This window comes from Panthera leo, chromosome C1, assembly GCF_018350215.1.
Source record: "Panthera leo isolate Ple1 chromosome C1, P.leo_Ple1_pat1.1, whole genome shotgun sequence".
NCBI classification, from domain to species: Eukaryota; Metazoa; Chordata; class Mammalia; order Carnivora; family Felidae; genus Panthera; species Panthera leo.
In genome coordinates this window covers 71704391-71716661 of record NC_056686.1, presented here as the reverse complement: position 1 = coordinate 71716661, position 12271 = coordinate 71704391, and the positions used below count along the sequence as shown (strand labels likewise).

The following is a 12271-nucleotide window of genomic DNA, read 5'->3' as shown; positions in this document are numbered from 1 at the left end:
CTGAAGCCAGTCCTGATGCAATCCCTCAGGTTAGAATGGCAACAGGGGATTTCCTTTCCTGGTCAAATGAGAGAGAGAAAACTTGAAAATGAATTATGGCACACCAGGGGCGCCTGAGTGGCTCAGTCGGTTAAGCATCTGACTCTTTTTTTTTTTTTTTTTTTTTTTTACATTTATTTATTTTTGAGAGACAGCACCAGCAGGGGAGAGGTAGAGAGAGAGGGAGACACAGAATCCAAAGCAGGCTCCAGGCTCTGAGCTGTCAGCACAGAGCCTGACACGGGGCTTGAACCCACAAACCATGAGATCATGACCTGAGCCCAAGTCGGTTGCGCAACCTACAGAGACAACCAGGCGCCCCCTAGCATCTGACTCTTGATTTCCACTCAGGTAATGATCTCACGGCTCTTGGGATCCAGCCCTGTGTCCGGCTCCACACTGTCAGCGTGGAGCCTGCTTGGGATTCTCTCTCTCCCTTTCTCTGCCCCTCCCTGCTTATGCTGGCTCTCTCTCTCTCTCTCTCTCTCTCTCTCAAAATAAATAAACTTAAATAAATAAATGAATAAATAGATTGTGGCTTATCAATAATACAAGGAAAATCTATAAAGCAATTATAGCGATTTTGGGAGAACTGCATATATCAACATTAATTGACTTTCAAGGTATAGTAAATGTAAAGCTCTATATATAGTCTAATCTTTTTTGTTCATAATAATAATATTAATAAATGCAAGTTAGTCACTCCCCCAAATCTGTGAATAATACACATCATGCACTTAAAAGTATGTGTGTATGCATGTGCGTGGGTGCACGTGCATGTGTGTAAAGGGGAATGTTTCCTAGGGACCTTCGTTTTTGACAGTCTGTATTTCTTACAATGTTCTTGCATAAGTATGCCTTCCTTTTGTTAAGAAAAAAACCCAGACATTAAAGAGAACACTGTAAATAGCTAAGTATCATTCTGAATGCAAGAAGTCAATTAAAGACATAGGCTCCTTTCCAAGAACAAACTAATTTGGAATATAGGAAGGACCTCTCTCAAGTTTTGCTCATGAGCCCAGAATTTAAACTCTCTCCATGAATGAGCAACGTTTTGTTTTTTGTTTTTTGTTTTTGTTTTGTTTTTTTTTAGCTAGCAAATCTCCTTAACAGAAGATCCAAATTTTTACATGCTGAATCATTCTCTGTTTGCTGGAGAAGGGCGTCATCCTTGCAGCGGGATGCTGACGATCCTGACTCACCTATAGAAAATCCATTGGCCCAAGTCTTCCCAGGAGCCACGTTGACACCAAAGAACCAGCACCAGCTTCCCTGTAACCCAAGTGCTTTCCTGTGTCCAAATGCCCCTGTCAGAGATAAGCCTGAAGAATAAATCCTCTGAGGTCCGCCTTCCACTCTGCTACTGGCTAGCTAACTATAACTACTTAGACAAGTTCTCAGTCTCTCTGGAGTTTATTGAATGTCTCTGAAAAATGAGTATTATTTATGTGACAGCACTTGAAGGAAGGACTTTGAGTCATTAAAAAAAAAAAATTCTAGAGCAAAATCCTGGCTATGGGTTGTGATTCCCCTTGGAAGGCTCTTTGGTCACTACAAAAATGGCTGGTTAAATTCAGCAGAGGTTCGGGATGCAGGCTATATCTCTGATCAACTCATCCGGTGTCGGTGGGAAAATGTGACATGATATTTTACGTGGAATGGGTATACTTCTACTCAAAAATACACAGACCGTTGCCGTAGAAGGAAGCTGGGAAGTGACGGCATGTTTATAGCCCCATGGCCATCTGAAATGAATGACGTGGCCTCTATTTTTCCTGTGCTTATAACATGGTTCCCGTGCTAAACATTACTTTTCTAAGCACTTCCAAGTAGTATTCTGGGTTGTGCCAGTAAAGAAAGAACCTGTGTTTTTTAAAGATCGTCTCTTCCCCGCCCTTCACCTCCCCCAACCGCACTCGTACACATACGTGTCTCTTCTCCTCAGTCTGTGCTGGTGAACAGCAGAGCACACGTTCCGAGGAAGCTGTAGCACTGCTCTCACCATGCAGAAGCTGCCATGTAGAGACTGTAGTCCACTGCTGCAGATCTACGAATTTTTCAAAAGAAGCCAGAAGTTTGGACTTCTTAAAAAAAACTTCTCAGCTTTCAAATATTGGCAACAAAGCTCAGTTTTTATAAACCCTGTGCCAGTTGAACAAAACGTTGTCTATTGGCCCAATCCTGCCCCAGCCACCAGCTTGGGAATTCTGCCCTGGGGCGATTTAGAACAAACTTGCTTTCTCTTCTCCACGAAGATCTGGAGATGTTAGAACACAGTTCTCATACTCCTTCCAATTTATTCTTAGTTGGTACTCATTCATTGACCAAAACCCTTCAAGGAGCTTAAAATCTCATGGGAGCAGTTAAAGAACGAGTCACAATATAGTGGTGTCAGTGCTACAGTGAGGATTTGCACGAAGGGCCAGAAGAAGGAGTGCTCTTTGTCTCTCTCGGGGTGTGTGCAAGTGATGGATTGTGTCCTGCTGTATCCAGACAGATTTACAGAAAGCTTTTCTCTAGAGGTCTTATCAGGATCTCTCTCCACTCCCCCACCCTGCAGCCATCTTGACTAAAGTAGATCCTGCCAGTTCCGGAAGGACCTTGCGGTCAGTGTACCAGGAGCGTTTCTGAGAAGCCCACAAATCTGATTGATGTCAAACAAATGCTGGAGCCCTTCCCCACTCATGCATAAGCACGACAGGCCTGGGAACGTCTTGGGTATAACTAGCAAAGCTTTTACCTTTTCTGACTCTGCTCAAATTCATTCCATTTTATTTATTTATTTTTTAATCTTTATTTATTTTTGAGAGAGAGAGTGCGAGTGGGGGAGGAACAGAGAGAGAGGGAGACACAGAATCTGAAGCAGGCTCCAGGCTCCGAACTGTCAGCACAGAGCCTGACGCGGGGCTCGAACTCATGAACTGTGAGATCATGACCTGAGCTGAAGTCGGCTGCTTAACCAACTGAGCCACCCAGGCGCCCCATTCATTCCATTTTAGAGAGTGGACATGAGCTTCTTGCCCCCAAAAGGGTCTACTACACAGGTACTATGATGGCTAATTTTCTGTGTCGTCTTGGCTAGGCTATGATGCCCATTTGTTTGGTCAAACACCAGTCTCAATGTTGCTGTAATGGTATTTTAAAGATGTGATTGACTTTGAATAAAGCATATTACCCTTCATTATGTGGGTGGGCCTCATCTAATTAGTTGAAAGCCTTAAGACAAAACACTGAGGTTTCCCAAAGAAGAAGGAATCTGGCCTCAAGACTGCACAATAGAAACCCTGCCTTGTTTCCAGCCTGCCTGGCCTGACCTATGGATTTAACTTTTACCTGAGTTTCCAGTCTGCTGGCTTCCCCTAAGGATTTTGGACTTGTCAGCCCCCATAATCGCATGAGCCAATTTCTTAAAATAAATCTCTCTTTCTCTTGATGCGTGTGTGTGTGCGTGCACACACATATACATGTATCCTATTGGTTCTGTTTCTCTGGAGAACATTAATATGGATAACCTCTTCATGATACGTCTGAACCCAAAGTAAGAATATAAGCTGTTTCAAACACTAATGATCTGTAAGACTCTGAACCCAGGTAGTGTGGGTGTCTTTGACTTCTCTTAATGGCTGAGATGAGAAAGGTATCACTGGTTATTTCAGAAATTTCCAACTCAAGCACCAAGGCCTTTGAATAGTTTCTGACCTATGCATCTTTGAAGAAACTACTGAGATGACCACTCCTCCAAGAAACCTCTCTCATCCCAGCTTCAGAGAGTTGGTAGCTTTCCCCTCAACCATCCTCTGTGCCCTATTCTTCTTATAATGTATTTTGTGCTATGTGGTATAGACTACTAGTTCTCCCCTCTGTAGTAATAGGATCTCTGATTTTTAGCTGGGGACGTGGCAACCCAGGATAGGAACTACACTTCCTAGCCTTCCTTGCAGCTAGGTGAGGTGAATTGGGGAACGGAGGCCACACATGGTGAACAAGATAGCAGAAGCTTTGGTCCCCGAAAACTTAGGGCATCACATCAGCCCTGTACAGCCTACCTGGATTTTTCACATGACAGAGGAATAAACCTTTGTGTTATTTAAGCCATTTTTTATTTAGCTTTTTATTTGCAGCTGAACCTAACCTTAACTCATCTTTGCTTACATGTATGTCCCCAAAGTGAAGAAACCAGGCTTCTTCATCAACTAGTCCATAGCACTGTACATGGAATATAGTGGTGCCAGGCAGGTGTCTATTGACTGGATGTATGAATAGAAGGACGGATGAATGAGGAACAACCTAGGGGAAAGCCCAAGGGGAGGTAGGAAGAAGACATTGTGCTAAGGGAGGGGTGCCTTCTACATAATGCAGTTTTAAGACAGCATTAATCTAAATTAATGAACATCTGCTTTATGCCAGGCACAGTATCTAGTGATGCTTTTGTAGTGGTGAAAAAGCCAAAAATCTCTCATCTCATAGAGGCTATTCTGGAAGGGGGAGACATAGTAAATAAATAATATCTGGTGGGCCTCAGGGCCATGGTGAAAATAAAACTGCTTGTTGTAATGAACTACTTTAGACTGGGTGGCAAGGGAAGGTCACTGAGAAGGTAACATTTATGCTGAGACCTGCATGACAAAAAGAAGTGTAGATTAAGGGACATTGAGGCAAGAGGGGCATTTGAGACAGAGGAACAGCTAGTGCAGAGGCCCTGAAGAGGCACTGATGTGGCTTAGTTCAAAGAGGAAAAGGCAAGTGGGATTGTGGCGAGGGTGAGTGGGAAGAAATAGGCATGGTCTAGGGCCTGTGTACTTAGTAAGGAGGGAGTTGAGTGTTATTCCAAGAGTAATGGGCAGCCATAGAGCTTTTAAGCCAAGGGTTGACGTGTTCTGATTCACATTTTTGAAGAATCACTCTGGTTCCCATAAGGAAAATGAATCTTTGCAGGAAACCAATGATGTTTGGGTTATGTATGCTATCCAACAAACAACACCCAAAACTTAGGGCCTTAAAATAACCAGTTAGTCTGCTCACTATTTTATGGGTCAGGAAATCTGGGAAGGACTCAAACGGCTATTTTATCTCTGATTCACAAGACATCAGCAACTGGAGCTGGACGATCTACTTCCAAGGTGGTTTCTTCGTGCACCTGTGATGCCCATGAAGATTCTCCCTGACCTTTCTCTTTCTCCTCATGTCTTCTTATCCTCTAGGGCCTGTCAGTGTGGTATGGGCTTCTCACAGCCTGCTGGTCTCAGGATCATTGTGCTTCTTACATGGAAGCTCATTTCTAAGAGAAATGAAGTAAGAGCTTCTAGTCATCGCCACAGTTGGAACTAGCACCACAGTGCATTGCTTCCTGGATATTCATTGGTTAAAGCAGTCAAAGAGCCCAACCAGATCCAAGAGGGTAGAATAAACCCCATCTATGCAGTAAGGTCACATTGCAGAAGCGACAAAGATTAATTATGTGGGGTGGAAGATATTACTCCAGCCACCTTTAGGGAATACAGTATGTCACAAGTGAAGTCATTTAAGTAATTCAGGGAAGAGATGATGATGGCTTAGCTTTGGATGTTTGCACTGGGCATGTGAAAGGGGTGGATTCCAAATATGTGAGCAGAATATCTGAGCGTCGTAAAGCACTAACAAATGCGTCTGGGTACTTGCTTAATTGAATTGCACTTTATAAGATTAGGTGGATAAGTGTTGCCCACCACCAATAAAGTTAAGTTACAAATAAATTTGTCCTATCCATAGGACACATACATCATTGTCATGCTTCACAATGTGCCTTGTTTTGAAGAATGAGTTATTTAGGGCAGGGATTTAATGAGGCCCAGATATCGGGCTATGCAGGAAGATGAAAGCATGGACCTATAGGCTGAGATCCAGGGATTGCCACATCCTATAACCATGAGTACTTCAGAGAGGAAGAAGGGTCAAATAACATTACGGTTTTCAAAGGCTTCCTGGAGATGAGTGCATTGTGCATTTGCCTACAGAAAGACCCAAGTAGCTTTCACTTCATACATTCAGTGGCTTGGGGAGATGAAGTTTTTAAGGTACGGAAGTCAGTGCACCAAAGAGAGCATATGAAAAAGAATATTTATGGTGGAAACAAAAGAGCTGGAAGCTATGGTTCCATTTTAAAACAGGAGAGATCCATCCAGACACTTGCCCAGAATCACCTAGTTAATTAATGGCAGAGCTGGTGCTAAAAGACTCCCAGTTCCAGTCTGGGATTCTTTCCCCTGCACCACCTGCCACCCTGCTCAGAACACAGCTTTGTTGTGTCCTGTGGTCCTACTGGACCCTTGCTGTGGCTCCACTGACTTACAAATAGGATCCAGAGGGCAGGAGAAAAGACGGTGTACGAAGCAAGTCTAGTCTCTCTACTGGAAAAATCACTCTAAAATATACTTTGCTAATTTTGACTCTGTGGCATCTCTTTGTGGAGTGGATAACACATGTGTTTAAGTGAAAATCATCACAGTGAGACCACTTACGGTGCTAAATGTCCCAGAGACTATTTCTTAAAATTCACTGAATTCCTAAGATTCTGAGGTCACCCTATGACTCTCAGTTCTTACATCTCTATTAAAAAAGAAAAAAAAAAAAAAAAAAAACAGCTCAAGACCACCAGGGTCTTTTGGATTGGAAAGTAAGAAGAACACAAATCTTTACTGTATGTGGAGGGGCACATGTATATTATGATGCATGTTTATATATGTAACTTCTGTTTCATATGTGCAAATGCCTGGTGTTGGATTTTGTTTTCTCAATACTTGAAGTAGGCAGAGCTCCACACTGCACCTAGATAAAGGTTCCATGTTCTAATTTGCATAATTTTATTCTCACCTACTTTGAATTTCTTTACTTTTTTTATAGCCAAATAAAATGGACATAATTTGTACCTATTTGTCTTCACTAATTGAGCACTAATTACCACTTTATGCAGCACTCTTATTGTATTTACTACAATAAGGTTAACGACCCAGAGATCCAGTATTTTCCCATGTCTGGTTTTGTTTTGCATTTGAGCTTATTTGTATACCTATTACATCCCTACGCTCTTAAAGGATCTATAAAATATTACTCCTTGATCTCTATGTAAGAAGCAATTTGCTGGGCTTTAGTGTTGGAGGAAAAGACCTCAGGATTGGTGCCTGGGAATGTGAAAATCTTTCCCGTGAATTTGGATGTCTGCTCAACAAGATTGCACCACAAAAACCTCACACTTTTATTGTTTCGCGTGTTACATTGCACTGTTAAGTTTAACTGCATCGGAGAAGGCACAGGTGGTGTTTAAGTTCCCAAATACCTTAAAATTTCAACGCCTCGGGCAAGAAACAGACAACTGGGTAGGCACAAGTTGTAATATTTCAGGCAAGACATTGCCAAAATCAGAAGAGCCTTTGCCCATACATTTTACCGTCACATTTCTATGAACCTTTATGCATTTCAGTAAGGCTTTTAAATAGATTCTTAGGCAGTGCTTTCCTGTAGGTCTTCATTAAGGCATTGATATTAAACTGTTTTGAAAAATCCTTTTTACAGGATCCCAAGAGTTGTCCCCCTTCTCTTTTAAAGCACTTTCTCGATACCTAAAGATTCAAGTACTTTCTTAACCAAGTGCAGACTGAAATATTTCACTATGGATTTGAACAGAAGCCAAGAGCGTCGATGAAAGGAAAACTTCTCTATAAAAGGTTTATTGTCAGTGCTTTCTAAAGAGGTAGATTCTTCTAAAACAGGCTACCAGCATTTTCACAAACATTGACGCAGCCTTCTCAACCTCTCCTAGACCTAAGATTGAGGTCCTTTTCTTTTAGGAATGCTCTGCATCTAGCCTTTGACCTTCTGGATAGCCAACTCTATCTAACTGCTCCCTCCTCCAGCAGCATAACGTATATTATAAAAAGGAAAGGGGGGATGGGGTAGCTCGGTCCTCACGCTATTGGAAAAGTACTTGAAATTCCTTGCATTCCTTTGCATTTAACAGCATGTTTACCTAATCACTGGCTTATTAGGATTAACACAAGTCATTGCTTCAAGCTCATTCAGTGAAAACAAACTGACTCCTATAGACTCCAAGACTTTTTTTCTGCTCCCAACTAAGAGTGGATCTTTCGGTAGTTCTCCTATGCTTTCAGAACAATATTGGGAAAATATAAAGTTATAAACAAGTGACCTTCTATAACACATTATCCAACCAGACTTAATCTTGCCCATGAATTTAGATATGGGCAGCCTGGGTTATGGACTGTTTCATTCAAGTTCCTCTCTTCTTCCAAGGTGACAAGCATAATAGCCTAGTAATTAAAATGATAAATGACCCTACTATACCCACCTTACAATGATGGAGTGATGGAGACCCTTAGGCTTTGAATTCTTATGAAAATAAAGCATTATTATTTTTTTTTAATTTTTTTAATGTTTATTTATTTTTGAGAGAGAGAGAGTATGAGCGGGAGAGGGACAGAGAGACAGAGAGGGATACACAGAATCAGAAGCAGGATCCAGGCTCTGAGCTGCCAGCACAGAGCCCAACGCGGGGCTCAAACCCAGGAACCATGAGATCATGACCTGAGCCCAAGTCGGATGCTTATCCAACTGAGCCACCCAGGCGCCCCATAAAGCATTACTATTTAAATCACAAATTTAGCTTCAGATTCCTTGTGCTTCCTAGGATGCCTAAGTGTTCAACATGTTTTAAAAACAGATTACTTTACATGCAGAGATTTTTCTCAACTGAAGATAAAAGCAGTCATTGTCTTCTTTTTGTAGGTTAGCTCCCTGCTCTTATCCCAAGCTCCTAGAACAGTTCCTGGCACAAAGTAGGCACTCAAGTAGTCCTGGTTGAATAATTGAAAGAATGCATAATACGCTAAGCTTTTGCCAATGACTTTGGATAGTCTCTGAAAATATCGAATACCACACACTCAGATATTAGGTAAATATTTCTTTATTAAATGATTAATTCCATAAATAAATTCTTTTCACTGAATATAAAATTAAAATCATTTACAAATTATTCCAGTATTACATTTCCCTTCCCTCCCCAAAAGCTACATTTAGATAAATAAAAACATTCAGTCTTAAAACACCTGATTTCTGTTTGCAGTTTAGAGTGCAGATAGCTGCCTCTCACGGTCACTCACAGAGTGTCCCCTTCAGGAAGGGATGGCACCCCCTCCCATTTACTTCTTTCAAAAGATGAAGACTTTAACTGATCAACTAATCTTTTTTTTTTTTTTTAACAATTGTAGAACCAAAAGGAAAAAAAGCCTAGAGAAAAATATGCTTACCAAATAATTTACAAACAGAAAACAGAACGTCATCAACAGCACAAGCTCCAAAATGAAGCAGTAACGTGGGCTCCAATATTATGAAGCGAAGTATTCTCCCATCGTGGCTGCATTAGTGTCCGTCCATCTGCACCAGCACACCTGGCAGTTTCAAAATACCTTAATACTACTCAAGAATGAGCAATGCATCCCTTCTACAATGAGTCCCTCACCCCCACCGCCCCCACCCATATCTCTGTGATTCTGGCACTCTTCTCCCCCCTCGTTTGTTCACCCTCGCGCTGGAAACCCAGGTGGCATTTAGTCCCTAAATTTGTGAATGTCATTGAACAGCCTGTAGAAGGGAAACACCGCCTCGTTGGCATGTGGACAGTTGTAGTTGCACTTGCAGGACTGGATCATCATGACGTTCTTGGAAAACGTCTCCCCATCTTCGCAACGGAAGCGCATCTTCACAGTCCTGGTCTGCTGGGGCGTGCAGCAGCGGCCGTCCACGCACGAGCCGCAATACTTGGGCCGGTATTTCTTCACACTCGAACATCCAGCATAAGTAAACCTGACTGGTTCGGGGGATTTCTTGGTCTTGCTGCATTTCTTGCCCTTCTGTAAGAAAGAGGAAAGAAGGAGAGTTAGGAACAGTGTTTCTCTGTCTTGGAAGAGAGGGTCACATCTCGCCCAGCTGCCAGGCAACAGTCTCCAACAAGCACCACCGGAACTTACTTTCAGGCTGCTGTACATCTGCTGTCCACAAGGCCGCACTTCACAAATCCGGGTTTCCTTCACCAGGCGGCATTCAAGGTTGTCATTGGTAACTCGTGTGGAGATACCAGTTCCACAGGTCTTGGAGCACTGGGACCATGAAGTTGTTTGAACGATACATTTCTGGCCATGTAAAGAAGGGTTGTATAGGATTCGAGGTTCCATTCCAAACGCTAGAGACAAACAAGAGGGAAAATTTCTCAGAGGCATAATGACACCAACAGACTCAAGGAGTCGTTTCTACAAAGCTTCAAACTAGGAATGAATGTATTTCAGTACAAGGTCTTTCAGGCTGAGTCTCAACTTACCTGGGAGCCGCTTCAGGGAGCCGCCTTTTCCAACCGCAATTAATTCATTGTTCCTGGTTAACTCCACCTCCGAGGCATCAAATGCCAGCCCCTTGCCCAGGAGGCCATCCCGGTCGTCCGCGGGGTCCTTGGCACCATCCTCATCACAGACCCACTCCTCACAGCACTGCCCGGTAACTTTGACTAGCCGGGGGTTGGGACAGCCCAAGTTGGGGAGAGAGAGTTCTTGGGGACACAGAGGAATGCAGCCCACAGCGCCGTCGATACATGTGCACTGATGTTTACAGTTGGGCTGGAAACTTTCCCCATTCTGGTAGATTCTGGAGTTATATTCACAGGGTCTGCCCTCTGATTGAGCTGCAAAGAGCACCGAAAGAGAAAGGGAAAAGAGGATAAAGTTAAGATTCCCAACCACGGCCTGAAACTCATACATATTTTCTGCTGTTAAATTCAATTTATGGTAAAGTTCCCTACAATTCCTCGGGGACTCCAGACCAGAACAATAAGTTAGTCAGGAATCACTTTTCCGTATGCGCTTTTCGTTGGGCCCAGACACACTGAATTGCATTCCAGACTGCTGAAATCATGTGCCTTTCTGCCAAGCTACCAACAACAAAGCATCACCATACATGGTCTCAAAATTACTAAACTTCTGGACTACGGGGACTATTATTTTTTTAAAGGGGCCAAACCACAAGCATCTTACCTCTGCAGATCCCCTTCGGAGCGGTGGAACTGGCGCCGAAATTGCATTCCAGCCCCTTGGTGTGGTCGCAGGGCTGCATTTTGCTGCAGTCCTCGTTGAGCTGCTTGGCGCAGACCTTACAGCAGCCGCAGCCGTCCCGGACCAGCCCGACTCCCGGGGCGCACTTGGGCGCCTCCTGGGGGCAGTGGCAGGCGGTAGGGCAGGTGGAGAGCGCCTGGAGGGGGGTGGGGGGACAAGGCACGCGTGAGACTCGGCGCGGTTAGCGGACGAGCCCAGAGAAGGGAGGGTTCCTCCGACCCTGTCCGCAGGGGGTCTCTGATCCCGTCCAACCCGGCCACCCTTGGCGGCTGCGGCTGCCAGCAGGCCCCCCGACGCGTCTCCAGGGGGGCTTGAAGAAAGAGCTAACCCGAAACGCCCCCGAACCTTTCAGTTTAGTTTTCTCTGCGGGGAGCAATCTGGGGAAAGGGGAAGGGCCTGGAAGAGCGGATGGGGAAGCGGAGGCAAAAGAACTCACCAGCCTGGCCAAGTGGAGAAGGGTGACGGTGAAGGCGAGCGTCCTGGCGGTGCGGGAGCTCATTGTGGCGCGCAGGAGTCCGGACGAGCGCGGAAGCAAAGACGCCGATACACGGGTGCGCAGCAGTCGAGGTCTGGTGCGTGGATCCGGGAGACAGGACAGGCTCCGGTCCGTGCGGCGGGGTGGCGGGCCCGGTGGCAGGAGGGCGAGGGCTGGGGCGGCGAGCGGGCTGCAAGCGTCCTTCTCTTGAGGTCCTTCCCGAGGAGGCGCGAAGGGCGCGGGTGCTGCTCGGGGGCGCTCTCGCTCGCGGTCTGCCCAAGCGTCCAGAGCCCGCCTTTTATACGGGCCGGCCGCGGCGCCGCGTGTTGCAGTGACGTCGGCTCTGTCTGCGCGTTCCAGAATTCTCAAACATCTCAGGAATGCTGGTTGGCGCGGGCTGCTGCCAAGCGCCTCCCCTGGCTCCGTTGCACCTTTTTTTTTTTTTTTTTTTTGTCCTGGACCCGTCTAGAAAACAATCTACCGTTTTTTCCACTTTAAATAATGACTTCGATTGGGAGGGCTCTTTCTGGCGTGATGGTGGTGATGGTGGTGGAAGGGGCAAGGGGGGGCGAGTTCAAAACTTTGCCTGGACTGGGAGGGTGGGAGG

At 44.8% G+C, this 12271-nt stretch overlaps 2 protein-coding genes across 2 annotated transcripts in view; one reads left to right on the top strand and one right to left on the bottom strand.

Annotated features, from left to right (window-relative positions):
- ZNHIT6 (zinc finger HIT-type containing 6) overlaps window positions 1-1533 on the top strand; it is a 104794-nt gene extending 103261 nt beyond the window's left edge. The window contains exon 10 of the mRNA XM_042952470.1: window positions 1133-1533. Coding sequence (XP_042808404.1) covers window positions 1133-1149 — 17 coding nt within the window. The 3' untranslated portion in view covers window positions 1150-1533. The remainder of the gene's footprint in view (window positions 1-1132) is intronic.
- A 7518-nt stretch (window positions 1534-9051) lies between these two features.
- CCN1 (cellular communication network factor 1) lies at window positions 9052-11961 on the bottom strand. Its single transcript, XM_042952829.1, has 5 exons — window positions 11626-11961; window positions 11112-11325; window positions 10406-10762; window positions 10059-10270; window positions 9052-9941 (listed from the first exon to the last, which is right to left on the bottom strand). Exons 1-5 carry the CDS (start codon window positions 11686-11688, stop codon window positions 9639-9641), a joined length of 1149 nt encoding a protein of 382 aa, XP_042808763.1. The 5' UTR covers window positions 11689-11961; the 3' UTR covers window positions 9052-9638.
- Window positions 11962-12271: the final 310 nt, after the last annotated feature.